Source organism: Furipterus horrens, unplaced genomic scaffold (genome assembly GCF_987537825.1).
Source record: "Furipterus horrens unplaced genomic scaffold, mFurHor1.1.pri manual_scaffold_2, whole genome shotgun sequence".
Classification (NCBI taxonomy): Eukaryota; Metazoa; Chordata; class Mammalia; order Chiroptera; family Furipteridae; genus Furipterus; species Furipterus horrens.
Window position 1 is genome coordinate 40,331,234 of NW_028327172.1, and position 16,705 is coordinate 40,347,938.

Genomic DNA, 16,705 nt, shown 5'->3' on the forward strand with positions numbered 1-16,705 from the left:
GTGGTCATCTTCCTTCCCTTAAACCTCACTATTCCAGGTGTAACCATTTTGTGGTCAGTCCAATTAGGTAACCAAGCTGCCCATTTTGTCTTCTGAATCCTCCTTTTCTGGGTCCTGGCCTCCATTCTTCCACTGTAGCCTAGTCCCTAAACTAGAGCTTCTCCAGGTTCATCTCCCAGATAACAAGTCACTTGGTCTAACCTTTACAAACTGGTTTCCTAAATGCATGTTTGGTCTTCCCTCTGCTTGGACCACTTTCCCATTAAGGGATTCACACCAAGGTTAAGTGACTTGTCTGCTCCCATAATTAACTTACATAATGATTACTAAGAGTCAAAAAGGCTTAATGAATGTTTTCCATTTTAGTTAATCCTCATGATCCTCAAGTAGGTGGCTTCACCTAAATTTTAAAGGTAAGAAAATTGGACTAAGTCACACAGCTGTTAGGTCTGGGTCTAAATTTCAGACTCTGACTCTCAGACACTGTTCACCCTACTCCATGCTTCCTTATATATGGTAACCAATATCATTTAAGGTTGTCCTGACAGATTTGTCCCACAGAAACCCAGTTCCCAGCCAACATGAACCCAGAGAGCACTAAAAGAAACAACGCTCCACCAAACCAAACCCAGTAGCTGAGTTTTAGTAGGTTTCAGTACTATGTTAATTGTTTGTTTGCCCAGGATTCTAGACTCCATGCTTTATATTGGATCAAAATTCCAAAGTCTTTGAAAAGACCTCTTAAAACTGTAGCAAATAATAATTTACACCTGGGATCAATGAGGGTCCTGTCTGCACACAAGCATTGGTCATCAGTTTTTTATAGGAGATACCTAGTTACTGGCCTTTAGGATATCTCAGATGTCTCTACTATATAAAGACTAGAAAACTGATAGCATTTCATGATAAATTTCTTTGAACATCAAGCTTCCTGACAACTGCTTTCTATAATCCAAACCAGTTTGAAATTCAGATTGCTGGGACACATCTAAAGATTTTGGTTATGACTAGAATAGTTAATCTATTAAGTCCAAGATGAGGGAGCCAGGTGGAAAAACTGTAGGTTTAGGAATTACATCCAGAAGAATCAACTCAATCTTATCACTCTGTCCCCTTTTTAGGACATGACCCATCCACTTCCTGGAAAGACCATGCCCCATCAAAACAGAATCATCCCCTTTGGAGCCCCATGGAACAGTTAAGGGCACATTCTTCCACTCAATTTAATTCAGAGTACACAATGCAAACAGGCCTTTCAACTATTTTACATTTATCTACACACACACACACCCCAACAGCTATTATTTTCACTTTATAAATGAAAAGTTCAAGTTAGGTAATAGACCAAGGCCTCTAAAGTGTTGGTGCTATCTCTTGCACACTCTTTCTCAGGGGGATTGGCAGAGGAGCCCCCAGTCTTTATACCTTAAACTCCTAAGCTTGTTAGGCAGGTTTCTGACACAGGTAGAGGTGCCAAAGAACCTACACTCAGACCAGAAGAGAAAAGCACTTGTGAAAATTTAATGAACTCCCCTCCATGTGGCTTCAAGCTACCAGCACACAGGCCCCACCAACACTTTTAATCTTCTCTTCGGCTCTTCTGCTGAAGAATTTGGCCTTCACAATGACAGGCTGCTTTGGGAGCTTTCCCTTCCCCAGAACTTTGTAGTAGCCCTAGAAGAGAGAAAAGGGTTACAGCACACCATAGCAGGCATCAACGCCCTAACAGGTATGAGGAAAGATGCCGGACAACCCATTCCATCAGGGAGCTGGCGAAGGTGTGTTTCTGATCTGGGCACTAACAGGGGGCACCAACTGCCCTCGTCAGTGAATCAAGACCAGCAGATTCTCTCCGAGAACTCTAGCACACCAGGACAACAGCTGTCAGGATGTGACTCTAGTCTCGGGCAAAACACAACCCCCCACTCCTCCATACACAATGACCATCTAAGAAGGAAAAAACAAAAACCACATTTCCAGCAATGCTCCAAGTCTTAACCATCAAAATTGCGGAAGGGATGTTAAATAGGTTGGGAAGGGGAATTTAATACTTTAAAATGGCACTCCCCTCAGGGTTTAGGCTACTTCTGTATCATGGGAGGTTAAATAGATACAAGGACCGGAACTCCAAATGATGAGAAAAAAAAAAAAAATTGCTTGGGTGGTTTTTGAGTTGGAGGAAAGAGGAGGATCCTCTTCAGATAATGTAGGGCCTGAAATATCAAAGATATTAGGACTTTATTCTGTAGGGAACAGGAAGTGGGTCAACAGCTGTGCCTAACACAGATCTGTGTAAAACAGACCAGAGCTAGCTGATAGCTCAGGTGACAAATGCAAACCTGCACAAACCAGGTCAGTAACAGCAAAAAAAAGATTACTGGTTGGAAAAACATTCAAGTAAAAATGAAGTACCTGAAAGAATTAAAAGTGAAAGGGATCACTTGTCAAATATTTCATTGAATCACAACCGAATGAGAGTTCAGCTTTGGTCAGTGAATTACCTCTGGAAATTTTACCAAGGGGTAGAACGTCTAATAGGGAACTGGGTATAGAGGTAAGGACCCACACAAAGGCAAAAATATTCATTCACTCACCGATCGCACCACATCAATGATGGGAGCGACTCCGGTTTTGCTTTTCGCAGCATTTACCCGTGTCTGCTCACTGACCAAGGTCCACAGTTTGTCAAGGTTGACAGTGGGGCAGAAGCTCTGGTTCCTCTTTAAGTGGAAATGCCTCATACCAACTTTCCCAAAGTAGCCTGGGTGACTGGAAAGAGAAGTCAAACCTCTCATAACCTCACTCCAAGTAAGCAGCTATACAGTCCATCTCCCCAATTAGTGTCAACTGCTAACTGGTGCAGAACCGTGACACAACATACAGTACTCTGCTCCATTTATTTGTTGAATAAATCAAATCTATTAAAAGCCCACCATAGACTTTCAGGAGGAAAAGAGTAGCCTTATTTCATGGAACCAGGTTAAGTCACTGAATAATAGAGATCTTCTAAACACATAGTTAAAATACCGTCCCCTAAACTGTGGGCATAAGTGAACCTAACAGTTGTACAGGTCTGGTGCATTGTCACTAACCTGGTGACTGACTATGCCATAGGGGGGCCACAGTCAGTGAATAAGGCCAGCAATTGCTCTTCGAGGACTCTAGCACACTAAGGCAATAGCTGATACCCAAGCGTGACTCTAGCCTCGATGACAAATTTTCTCTATTCACATCAAGTGTTAACTTGGTAAGAGCCCAAATGGAAGGTTTTGTTTTTCATTCAAAATGTTCAGAGCCAGCCCCAAAACTATCAGTTAAATAGTCCAAGAAGCACTCACTATTTGTCGAAGTTGATCCTGTGATGATGCAAGCCACCAGCATTACCTCGGCCTCCCGGGTGCTTCCTGTGCTTGCCTGCAGGATTACAAAGCTACATAGCTAACAGCCCTCCCCGGCCCAATACTTCTCGCGAAAGCATTCCCCCATGTCTGTGCCTTTGCTTATGCTGTCACAGTCTACAATACTTCTTTCAGCGTTGCTGTTCCTCCAAGACCTCGTCTTAAACGTATCTTTGCAGCATTATCACAGTACCTCCCGCCTTGCTTCAACCAATACTGTGCCCTGGTCAATTTTCATCTCCTCAATTGGAGGATTCTCAAGGAAAAAAAGGTCAGACTCAACCCCACCCGACGGCACAAAGATCTTACTAACCCACTTCTAAGCTATCTACCTTCATCTAGATAAGCACCAGGCAGGTAGAGCTCAAGGCCGAACAGGATGGAACCCTGCACTTACCGATACGGCCATGGCCGTGGCTCACGTGGCCCCTAAGTTTCCGGGTCTTCCTCAGTCTGGATGGCTGCGTGGAAAAAGATGCTTGGTGATTAAGTCCTTAAAAAGGTGCGGCAGGGCGAAGTATGCTGGACTGTGAGGGGAACGTACGCCTGAAGAACAAGAATCTGCCTTGTGGTTCATTCAGCAAAGCTGAGGTTACACACTGGCCGGGCGCCGCCCGGATCCCCTGGCCCGCATGTCTGAGATCCGAATCCCGGGCCGAACACGCGGCCCAGAGATCCGGGCGCACGCCGGCTCCCTATCCTGCGGCCCGCCATGCACGACCTGGAAGACCAGGCTAAGAGCGAGGGTAGGTGGCTGGAGTGCGCAGCGAGTAGTGATCACGGCCTGCGACAGCAGTGAAAGGAAAGCACGGAAAGAATAACCTACCATGTTGATGGCCAAAATGCAAGAGGGAGGTCCCCGCGAAGACTCGCGAGATATGGGACTAGGGGGAGGGAGCAAACACCTCACTTCCGGCCGGGGAGGCCGGGCCCACGGGGCGTTTCGGATCTCACGTGGCTGCGGGTAGTGACGCTTCTTTCTCCTACAGGTTGTAGTTGCCGTGCTTGGGCTGTTTTGATTCCTGTGGCGGTCGAGAGCGGTTCTCCGTGTAGCCTGTCGTGTGCACAGGCTCGGAGGCTGAGTTGTCGCGGAAGCTGAGGGCGGTGTGGGCCGGGCCCTTTTCCTCAAGCCTTGGCCCAGGGACCCTCCTAGGCCACCGTATCTTTCAGGCCCTCATCAGACACCCCAGCCGCGAGCTGCACCCCTGCCTTGCTCTGTTTTTAGTGGTCAGCTCAGCCTCCGCGGGAGCGATTGCTTGCTTGCCCCTTCCCCGCCCCGGCCACGGTGAGGCGCAATAAGGCACTATTTATTTGACCCTCACTGTGCTCACCTGGTACCTCGCTCTGCTGCGTTTGAAGTCTTTCTCTAGGTGTCTCTACCAACCTCTGGACTGCCGCCCCATACTCCTGTAGGGGCGCTGGGTCTTCCTTTCTCCTTTGCCTTTGTGCTATCATCCAAGGTGTTCTCAGTTAGATATGCCTGGGTGCTTTACAGTCCTTTTTACCCAGTCCTTGTAGGTATTATAACCGCCACATGTAAATTTCCACCTGAATTTACCTTGACACACCGGTGACATCCCCCCTGCCCCGGGATTAGAGAATCCCCACCCAACCTGGACCCAATACTGGCGTCTCCTGAAGCTTCTCTGACCCATTCAGTCACGGTTGCTCACTTAACTCCGCTTGCGCACCACAAAATCTTACATAGCTGTTTTATAATTGTTGGTCCACATTTGTCTTCCCTACTAGACCAAATTCCTTAAGGACTAGTGGGTTATTTTCTTTTATCCATGCACTTCCAGTTCCTGGCAAGCTATACGTGTTCAACAAATGATTAAGTGATTGAATACACCTACCCTCACTTCTCTTTTTTCACTTACAGTAGTGTCTTAAGTCACAACCAGGGGTCAAGATCCCATTCTCTCAGTGACTCAGTGTGTATGGTATTTTCTATTTTGTTTTCTTAAGCTAAAATATCCTAAATTCTTCCTGTTTCCACCTACTACTCTTGCTCCTTTCCCCTTTCCTCCGTAACAGTAGTCTATGAATGCTGCCCATATGCTTGCTGTTTAATCCACTGCAATCTAGTTCTTAGGTCCACTGTTTCAATGAAATTGCTCTTAACCAGTTATCAATTAACCAAACACCAAATTGAATGGACTCTTCCTATTCTTCATACTTCTTGTTCTTTCTGTTATACTTCACCCCACTGACTTCTTTTTTTCTAGAGCAGCTCACCTTCCTATCTTTCTGGCTGTTTCTCAGTCTTCTTTTCAGGTTCTTCTTTGCCCACAGTGGAAAGGTTCTTCAGCCGCCTGTCCTTGTATCTCTGTTCACGGTACATGGTCTTCTTGGGTGAACTCATGTTGTGGGGCTTCAATTCACATCTTTATTGCTGAGCTCTACACTCACATATTCACTTACTTTCTGGCTAATATACCTCAGATATCCTACAGACAAACTAGATAAACATACCCAAAGACATCAGTCTTCCTGGCTTCCTTGTACCTTCTTTATATCTTGTCCACTGCAGCGATGTCAAGGAGGCCTTAAAGTTGTCCCAAGCCTTCTTTTCCTCTAACACACTGTCACTATATCCTTGTCACTGCCTTCATTAAGGCCTTCATCATATCTTGAGTTCAACATCCTCCTCTGATCACCCTGTCTGCATTCTGACTCTCCTCCAATCCCTCCATCCATAATACCTCTGCCAGGTTAGTCTTCCTAAAACGTGACTTTCAACGTTTCACTTATTTGATCAAAGAGTTCAGTACCTCCTTGTTACCAACAGAATACAGCCCACTTAACTTCCCAGCCTTATATCAGCTGCTTCCCTACATAAGCTTTCCACTGCAGCCAAACCTGGTACAGTAGTCCCTCTCTATATCGCGGCTTCAATGTATCGCGGGATTTTTAAAAGTATTATATTTAATTATCGCGGATTTTCTGCTATACCGCGGGATTTTGCGGTACTGTATATATATGTTGTTGAAGTTACATAGGTTTAAGAGTGTAGAATATGTTTAAGAACATTATTGTTTATAAAAGTGTAGAAAAGGTTAATAAGGGAGTGGGAAAGGGTAATAAGGGACTGAGAACGGTTTATAAGTGTGTGGGAAGGGTTTATAAAGCCTAAAAATATATATAAATATTAAAATAAATGTAAGGTTCCTACTTCGTGGATTTTCACCTATTGCGGGGCGGGGGTCTAGAATGTAATACCCGCAATAAGTGAGGGAATATTGTACATCTCTTCTGCCTATTTGCCTGTACTTGTGCCATTTCTCGAGCTTGGAGTGCTCATTCTCTTGAGCATATATCCTGAATCTTCCTCAGCATTTAAGGCCCACCTTAAAATATGCTTCTTTCTGGAACATGCTGCTCTACAGGAATAACAGCCAAATACACCTTGCAGTTTACAAAATACATCTGTCGGAGAAGTCAGCACTATCATCCCCATTTTATGAATGAGAAAATTGAGGCATAGAAAGTTGAGCAACTTGCCAGAGGCTGCAGATAGAGAGCCTATCCTTTAGTTTTCCCTCTCTCCAGATCCCCTGCTTTTACTGATCCCTCTCTGACCTCACAGTGTTACGGTCTTGGCCACTCCTTCAATCCTTAATCACATAGTGCCTATGACCAGCAGAAAGAGGGCTCTTGAGGGTGCAGGGCAAGGTCTAAGAAGAGATCATCTTGTGTTTGACATCAAACTTGGCCAGGAAATGTATAAGGGATGAGCTGAGCTAACTGGAAACTACCCTGGGACGAGGCTCTGTGAATTAAGATAAATTGGGCAGAACTTTGGGAATGAAATGAGCCCTATAACTAAGGCCTGAAGCAAGGACCAAGATTGTCTAGGGGGTGGGAGGGGGGAGGTAGGATTCTGAGCGATGGACACTACTTCTGGATGGTTTTGCGAGGTTCCTTGGTTATAGAGGGACTGTATCCTATTTATCAGGCTGCCTGGCTGGATGGGAGGCCTTTACATGAAAGTACTCATGTAGCTTAAACGAAAGGCTCATATGGGGTTCATCAGTGTGGGTCAGTTTCCCTAGGTTGACCAGCTCTGGGAGAACAAACAAGGCTGAATTCTATGTCTGCAGAGTTGAATAACCACTAAGTGACCTGTCCCTTCCTGTCAGGCACACAGAGCATAACCCCTGAGAGGCACCCTTCTCTGTGACATCCCTTCTGAACTAGGGCGTGACATTGTGACTATGAGGCACGTGGGGTCTCCGAGAGAGCCAGGGCCTCAGAAATGCCTCTGAAATGAGCAGAAAGGAGATGACGCCAGGCAGCAGCCTTGGGAGGCAGGTAAAGGTGGTACTGACCTTGTAGTTACCCTGCGCCTCCTTCTAGGCGGCCTTGTGAGCACACTGTCACTCTGAAGAGGGTCCTGGTGGCACCTCTTGAGCTCATCAGCAGTCCTTCAGCAACAACAGCGTGGACAGATTCAGCCTTGTTTTCTGGCTTTTCATCTTTAGATTTGGACATTTGGAAATACTATGTTTTTCCCCTTTTTCAAGTAGGAGATTGTGAATTTAAGATGGGAAGAGCCAATAATCTGTTCTAAGTGAGAATTGGAGAAAAACTTAGAAATCCAAATTTGTTTCAGGAAGAATTAAAGTCTTTTTGTAATAGAAAAGACGGTAAAATATTTTGAAAACGTTTTTGAGGAAAAAAATAAGTATAAACATCTTAAATCATAACACCCTACAATGGTGTTTCATATCTGAATATTACCTTTTAGCTCTTGTCTACATGGAGACATAGCTATCTGCAAAGCTGATGATCATAGTATACAAATTTCTTTGTATTCTGTTTTTCATTTAATACTGTGACATTTTTCTGTATTACTACCCAGTCTTCATGATTATTGTTTTTACAGCTAAAGAGTAATTTATCTTTAGCACATACTATAATTTACTAAGCCATTTTCTCATGTATTTTGTTTTCATTTTTTCTTGTTGTGTTCTTTGCTATTAGAGACAATGATACAATGAATATTTGTGTATATACAGTTTTTTCTTCTATTGAATAACTTTTCAAGAATAAATTCCCAAGAGTGAGATTGCTGGATTATAGGGTATGAACATTTTTATGATTCATATTATGTTGCTATATATTTTTTCCAAACGGATTGTATCAATTTATGCATCAGTAGTATGTATAGTTTCGAGTTTCAGCTATACCAGATTCAGGTTTTATTTTATTTTTTTAATCAGTAGATTTTGATAAATGGTAATATGGCATCTAGGGGAAAATCCATAGGCCCACAGGGTTTTCTTCAGCACAAAGTAAAAATAATCTAATTTGAGGATTAGGAATGCATGGGAGTCTTTCCTTTCTAGGCTGGATAGGTTTTTTTTTTAAATCTCATTGTACTACCTGGCAAGTGCATTCCTAGAAGCTTTGTTGGCAGCTAGGATGGAAAACCCTGCTGCCATTAAACTCAGAATAGCAAAATAGGAAGAGGAATTCTAGGATCTTTGAGAGCAGTTTATCCACTAGCACCAAAAAGGAACTTAAATACTGGGGTATTAATTTAATTTCAGATGATAAACTTAGTAAAAAGAGCACAAAAACTTGGGTTTATTTCCTACCTCTGTTTTTACTAGCTGAATGATACTGTACAAAGAGCATATTCTCTTTGAATCTTAATTTCCTTGTCTGTATAGTGAAAATTGACTGGGATTCATTCATTCATTTTAGAAATATTTATTGAGTGCTTCCCATGTCAAGCACTATATATATGTACCAGGCAGTGAGGGGCAGGTACAGTGGTGAACAAGAAAGACAAAGCCCTGCTTTAGGACTGTCTAGAACAGGCGGCAAACAAGTAAAGAAATTGATAATGTATCACCATCAACACAGCCTAGCATAGCATGGATACTCTGTCATTACCTAGTGTTTCTTCCATTTTCTCCCTGAGTACATTTTAATAATTTGTTCTGTACTTCCTATGCAAACAATCTTTGAAATTCTTACTCCAAGCATGTCACAGAATGACTCGTTCTGTCATTCCTTGGCAAGGAACAGAAACTGGTAAACATTTCCCTTATCTCAGATTCCCAAGTGTGGGATGTTCAAAGGAGGTGGTTGGTGAGCATGCTAATCTTACATGTGATATTTCCCATCCTTCAGACTTGTTTCATTTAGTCCAGGTTTTTCCATGACTTAAAGCAGAGGTCTTGAGGCAATTGCAGATATATATTTTTAAATTTATGCTGTTCTCTTATGTTTTTAATTTAATTTGTTGCCAATGTTTTAAAATTTAAGTAAAATCCTGAATTTCTAGAGATTTGAAAAACTAAGGTTTGTCAACATTGACCCACATTCTTTTAGGTGAATATGGCTGGCCCTGTAGGTATTTGAATTTACTACCCTGGCTTAAGTACATTCTGTCAACTTCTATCCCTTCCACTTTCCAGGTCGGAGGAGATAGTAAGGAGAGGGAAGAACTAAGTTATGGTGAAAAGCAGCCAGAGAAGGGGATAGAAAGTAAGTCATTTGACCCCCCGCCCCTTATTCCTAAAGCACAGGCTCAGTGGTTGGCTGTGCCTTTAATTTAATCTTTATCCTCACAAAATTACTTCAATCACTTTTCTAAGACAGGAATTAAATACTTATTTCTTTATACTTTTACTCTGTGTAGAGCCCACTGGTGTTGGAAAGCCATGCCACCTCCCTTTTTCCCAGGATTGTTATTCAAAGTCTAATGCAGCAGTTCTCAAAGAGTCGTCTATAGACCTATGAGAGTCCTAGAGACCCTTCCAGGGGCTCCACAAGGTCAGAACCATTTTCATAATAGTATGAAGATGTTCTTTGCCCCTGCCACGGGGTTGAAATTTGCATTGATCTTGCTACAGCAAAGGCCAAAGATGGTATGTAAAACCACTGATACAAGTCATTGTACACTGCCAAGCATTTGCATTACAAAGTAAAGGAAACAAAGAAAAAAGCCAGTTTCACTTTAGAATGTACGTGATGTAGCAGTAAATACTTTGTTAAATTTCAATCCTTGAATACATGTCTTTCTAAAGTGCTGTGTGAAGAAATTAGAAGTATGCAAAAATCACTTCTGCTGCTTGTGCTACTATTTGAGTTGCAAGCTGAACTAGCCTTTTTGGTGGGCAGGGCAGAACACCAGTTTTACTTGAAAGAACAACTAACAAACTGTGGTTATTCAGGCTTGGGAATTTGGTAGATATTTTCTCAAAAATGAAGTGCTGCCGATGACAACATTAGAGTTTTCAGGCAAAAATTAGAATTCAGATAAAGTTATAGCTGCTTCTATGAGTTTGACAACTTTCTAATAGTTAAGGAATTTTCCATGAGATTAGAGATTAGAGTGTGATTTTGTTGTTGTTGTTCTTGTTGTGTGATGAAACATCTCAGTACTCGGAGCATCTGCATACGTTGTTGGACCAATATTTTCCAAATGACCAATGCTTGGTGTTATAAAATTATGCCTGCATAAAACAGTGGTTTATAGTACAAAACAGACCAGTGAAATTGAATATACCAGAATGAGAAAACTCCATTAATGTAGACTTTTCAGATTCCACATTATAACTAGCCTTTAAGAAACTACCCCTTGTTGATTTTGGTGTAGTATCAAAAGAAGAATATCCACAATTATATAATAAGGCTATATTGAAATATTCCTATTTTTTCCAACTGTGTAGCTGTGTGAGGCTGGATTTTCTTCATATATAATAAACAAAAAGGTAGCTTGACTGCAGAAGCAGGTATGGAAATCGAGCTGTCTTCTGTTAAGCTAGGCTTTAATGAGTTTTACAAGAAGAAAAAACAATGTCACTCTTCTCACTAAATTTACTTTTTGAAAATTGTTCATTTTCTCTAGTATGTTATTCATGTTGACATGTGATAGGTTTATTGTTTTTTAATGAATTAATATTTAAATTATTGCAATTTTAATTTATATCATGTTAAATAGCAATAGCTATAACCCATGGAAACAAGATCTCTTTGGGGTCCTCACTAATTTAATAATGTTCAGGGGTTCTAAAACCAAAAATTTTGATATTCTCAAAGTATAACAAAGTCAGCACAGCCATTTAAACTTTCCAAGAGAGACTTCCTTCACTGCCACTGGGGCTGCTGCTATGGCTGCTCTCTGGGAAATAACTGCCCTTAGAGCCAACAATGGATCCGAGGTGAAAATCTACCCCGTACTTTATCTGGCGGCATCTTGCTGGGTCTCTCCCAGCCCCATCTCCCTTTGTCCATAATGGACTTGGCTCCCAAAGTCTGTTGACTCAAGTGAAAGTGCTCTCAAATTTGCGTAATTACAGAGCTACAGATTTGAATTAAACGTTTTTTATTTTTTGTTTGTTTTGTTTCTTAAGTACAAATATAAAATTAGGTACACTCCACTTGTTCTTGTACAATTATAAAATTGAATATAGTTTACAAATTATAAAATACCAAAACAAATTAACAATACTAACTTCATTTGCAGATAATGTGTTGCTAAAGTACATTGCCACTATAGCTTAAATGTGGTGTGCTCTGTTGTGGCTAAGTTTGGCAAACTAACCTACCCCCCACCCCCACTCCACTGATGAAGGCCCACTTCCCCCATCTCCTTCATCCATTCCAAGTATGTACTGTGACACATTCATCATTGTGTGCCCAATGTCATTTATACTTCATGCGTCAAGAATGCATCCTTTACATATTAAACCTGCCCCTGTCTCTTCTCATTAGCCTGAGATAAAGTAATACTGCTTGGTGTGAACTAGATCCTAAACTCTTAAATTTTGTATTCATGGATATGTAGATGATCCAGGATGATCCAGAATATTTATGCTTTAAAAAACTCATACCAGAATGAAACACTAATTTTAAAAAATGATTGAAGAGAACCCATGAAAGTAGGTATGGGGATATCAGCTTGAAAAACATTTTAGCAGTTAAGAGTGGAGTTTGGAATCAGTCTGATCTGAGCTTGAATTTGAATTTGAACTCTGCTATTTTATCATCTGTCTTTGTGCAGTGACCCAACCTCTCTGAGCCTCAGTATCCTCAGCCTGCCCCTCATGGTTTTATATAATTTGTAAAAGTATAATCCCTCTTACCAGGGGTAGCTGTGTGGATTGAGATACAGTATATAAAGCACCAAGCATAAACTGGCATTTAATAAATTTCCTTCTCTTTTCCAAAATGAAATCTTGGATCAAGCTTGTCCACTAATCAAAGAGGCACAGGTAGATCTGGGACACTTCTGAAGGCAAACAAACCCTGCAAGAAAGGCACAACCTAGCAGACCCCTACAGGCTTTGTTTTCCACAGCAGAGATGCTGGGCTCTCTCTTTGGGCCCAAGTGAGGGGTTGAGGCTGTGCCCTGCTATAGGGCACGAGCTCCAGGCCTGGGCTTCTGAGGCCTTAGTCTCTGAGTCGTCTCTGGCTTGTCCAGGAACACCCCCCTTCCAAAAGAAATAAACTACTCTTTTTTTTTAAATATTGATTTTTACGGGGGGGGGGGGCATTGATTTGTGCACTTATTTATGCCTTCATTGGTTAATTCTTATATGTGCCCTGACCGGGGGATCAAACCCACAACCTTGGCGTATCAGGATGATGTTCTAACCAACTGAGCTACTTGGCCAGGGAAAATCACTCTGCTTTGTGCTTCACTTACAGGGAGTGGTGCTTGCTCGCTCTACATGCTGCTTCAGGCCTGAAGATATCAATGGAAAAGCCCCAGTCCCAGGCACAGGCATGGGCATGGATATGGGTGTGAGCTTTATGGGGCTGCCACTAGTTGACCAGAAATACATGAATGGACAGATAGAGGACGTGGTACTGACTTGCTCATTGTGCCAACAGGACCTGCAATATGTGGGTGCCTGGCTCCTACCCTGCCAGCATTTGCTCTGTAAAGACTGCTTTCAGGGCTTGATCCAGGAGGTAGGGCAGGTCACCAAGGCTCACAGGACTGTCCCAGATGGTAAGTACAAAAGTAGCACAGATTCACCTCCTTCTATATAATTGGTCTCTCCTGTTTTATAGTATCTTAAGTTTAGGTGTAGAAAGAATTAGAATTTAAATGCCCAGGGGACATCATTGCTGAAAGAACTCTTTGGGGAATCTGTGAGACAAAGCAAGTCCTCTTGATGCCTGATATATCTGTTTGGTAAGCGAGAGTTTCCATGTTTGGGATTTCCTTAAATTGGTGGCAGACTAAGAAACCTGGGAAGGTTTTGATCCAAGGTTTAGCTGACTCCCAGACAGAGAGGATGTGTCCTGGATTACTAAACTTCTGAGTCAGGGGGATGTGGACTGGGCTTCTAGGGTTGATCAGCAACAGATTTTGAACAGACACACTGACTAGTGAACCATTCACCATCTAAGCTGCTGCCCAGCAGGGAGGAGGAGCTTGTGTCTTGCTTTTGAATGTCAGGTTTCCTAGGAAACAATCTCTGAGAACTGCGAAGGCCTTGGAGACAGGAACCAGGTCCCTTCACTTCAGTATTGTAGCACTGGGCACGTAATAGTGGTGCAAAGAATATTCACTGAATGAACTTAATAGGATGAGAAAGTCATAAATAAGTTGACAGCATTTAGAAACATCATCTTTTTTGTGTGTGGGCCTTTTTTTGTTGTTGACAGTATTTTCCAAGTGATTTGTAGAACAAGTCTAGATTCTCTTTGAGGCAGCATAACTTTGAGTTTGTCTTTAGATCTGAATTTTGAGCCCTCTAAACTCTTGGGCAGGTTACCTAACCTCTCTGAGTCTCTGTTGAGAGTTTGGGGCACAGAGAAGTTATGATCTACTTTGAATGTTTAAATTAATATCTGATTTTTAAACTTATAACTTAAACTTCATTCTCCCTTAAACTTCTGATTTCAGCTTATAAATATCATTCTGTTTATAAATGTGGCGAATTTTAAGTCATTTTTTAAGGACTTTTCATTAATATTTGAACATATTTACAAACTTGGTTAATATTTGCTTTTATAAATTAAATGTATTTTCTTTTTAAGTACTGCAATTGTCTAGCCAATCAGCTTACATAAAGAACTCTTAGAAGTCCAATAAATTAGATTTATAAATATGGTAAATCTTAAATATGCCTTAAAAGTTCCAGCACTGTTGGGTTAGTCTTCAGAATATAGAAGGAACTCCTACATTTCAACAATAAAAAGAAACAAACAGCCCAGTTAAAAATGGCAAAGGACTTGAATAGACATTTCTCTAAACAAGATAAACAAATGACCATTAAACATATGGAAAGATTCTTAATATCACTAATCTTAGGGAAATATAAATCAGAACCACAATGAAATACCACTTCACATTCATTAGCTACTATTAAAAGAAAAAGGAACAGAAAATAATAAGTGCTGGTGAGGATGTAAAGAAATTGGGACCTTTGTGCACTGTTGGTGGGCATATAAAATGGTGCAGCCTCTATGGAAAACAGTATGGTATTTCCTAAAAAAAAATTAGAAGAATTACCATATGATCCAGAAATTCAACTTTTGGTATATGCCCAAAAGAATTAAAAGTGGGGACTCAAAGAGATATTTGTACACCCATGTTCATAGCAGCATTAATTGCCATACCCAATAGGTGAAAGCAACCCAACAGGTGAATGGATTAAAAAAATGTGATATATACATACAATAAAAAATTGTATTATTCAGCCTTAATAAGAAAGGAAATTCTGACACATACTACAACGTGAGTGAATCCTGAGCACATTATGCTAAATGAAAGAAGCCAGTCACAAAAACAACAACAACAATGGATACTCTATGATTCCACTCACATGAGGTACCTAGGGTAGTCACATTCACAGAGACAGAAAGTAGAATGCTGGGTGCCAGGGGCTGGGGTGAGGGAGAAACGGGGGATTATTGTTTAATGATATAGTTTTAGTCTTGCTCATTTTAAAATCAGGTTGTTTTGTTGTTGAGTTTTAGGAGTTCTTTATATATTCTGGCTATTAGATGCTTGTCAGATATATGGTTTGCGTGTATTTTCTCCTGTTCTTTGGGGTGCTTTTTTGTTCTGTTGATAGTGTCCTTTGATGAGTAAAATTTTTAAATTTTGATAAAGTTCAACTTTTCTTTTTTTCTTCTGTTACCTGTGCTTTTAATTTTCATATCCAGGAAATAGTTGTCAAATTGATTGCCATGAATGGAGCTTTTACTTTTACGTTGTCTTCTAAGAGTTTTATAGTTACAAGTCTTATGTGTAGGTCTTTGATCTCACCTAAGATTTTTAACATGAACTAATATACATGCCTCAAGGCTTTGTTTGACTCTAAAGTCAGAAAAATCATACTGATGACTCATCAGAATCATAATGTGTTTGCCAAATTTTCTAAGTGCAATGGAGATCAAAATCATAAGTTTTGGTGTTGATATTTCTGGGCATCTGAGTGTGAGTCATAATATACCTGCTACTAAATAGTTGTGTAACTTGGGCAAATTTTCTTGCCTATAAAATGAAGATGATGCCACTAGTAATTAAATCATGATTGTTATGAAGATTGAATGAGAACATACACATAAGACATTCTGTACTATGTTGAGGATATAGTAAGAGACCAAGAAATGTGAAAAAATGCTATTATTTAGAACTTGTGAAACCAAAATGGAAAAAAAAATCTATTTAGTGCAAATATGCTTGTTTTGGAACCAGAGAGGCAATTTCTTGAATATGTGGCATCTTATATGTTTTAGTATGTCCTATGGCCTGGCTACCTTCCATATTTGCATTTATGGGTGAAGAGTGGAATGATCTTCCTCTACTACTTGGAGATTTTAGGACCCAGTGATGTGTGGTATTTGTTGGTTTGTACGTCTGTCTCCTTCACAGGTATTTATTGACTTTTGTGAGGTAGGCTCTATGACATTTAGGGTGCAGAGATGAAAAGGAACTCATACTCTGCTGAAGGGCAGATACCTAAATACATGATAATCATACAGTGTGGCAGGGATATAAAGAGGAGATTGTTTCAAGTTCAGGCGAAAGAACGATACCTCTGGAAGGTTCTTCATGCACCAGGACTGGTGGATATCAGTTGCTTACTGAATGTTTTCTAAAGGACTAAAAGAATGGTGTACAAATGAGCTAGCTGTCTGATGAAAAGCAGAGCAGTCACCTATCTCTGGTAAGTCTAGGGAGATAACCAATGCCTGACCTTAGATTTCTGGTCCATGATTTGGGAAGCCATGCTTTGAGACTTTAGTTCTCTGGAAAGAACTTTTAGCATGGCCACTTTATCCAGCAGAGGAGGAGTACAGACTTGCTAAAAGTTTTGTCCATT

The 16,705-nt window shown here is 41.0% G+C and overlaps 1 protein-coding gene and 2 non-coding genes across 3 annotated transcripts; all 3 read right to left on the reverse strand.

Annotated features, from left to right (window-relative positions):
- Positions 1 to 1,209: 1,209 nt before the first annotated feature.
- On the reverse strand, positions 1,210 to 4,297 carry RPL27A (ribosomal protein L27a). Its single transcript, XM_090264244.1, has 5 exons — positions 4,225 to 4,297; positions 3,796 to 3,859; positions 3,339 to 3,414; positions 2,595 to 2,769; positions 1,210 to 1,674 (listed from the first exon to the last, which is right to left on the reverse strand). Exons 1-5 carry the CDS (start codon positions 4,225 to 4,227, stop codon positions 1,546 to 1,548), a joined length of 447 nt encoding a protein of 148 aa, XP_090120370.1. The 5' UTR covers positions 4,228 to 4,297; the 3' UTR covers positions 1,210 to 1,545.
- LOC150018209 (small nucleolar RNA SNORA3/SNORA45 family) lies at positions 1,779 to 1,908 on the reverse strand. Its single transcript, XR_016509493.1, has one exon. It is a non-coding gene; the product is annotated as a small nucleolar RNA SNORA3/SNORA45 family (small nucleolar RNA).
- Positions 3,080 to 3,211, reverse strand: LOC150018210 (small nucleolar RNA SNORA3/SNORA45 family). Its single transcript, XR_016509494.1, has one exon. It is a non-coding gene; the product is annotated as a small nucleolar RNA SNORA3/SNORA45 family (small nucleolar RNA).
- Positions 4,298 to 16,705: the final 12,408 nt, after the last annotated feature.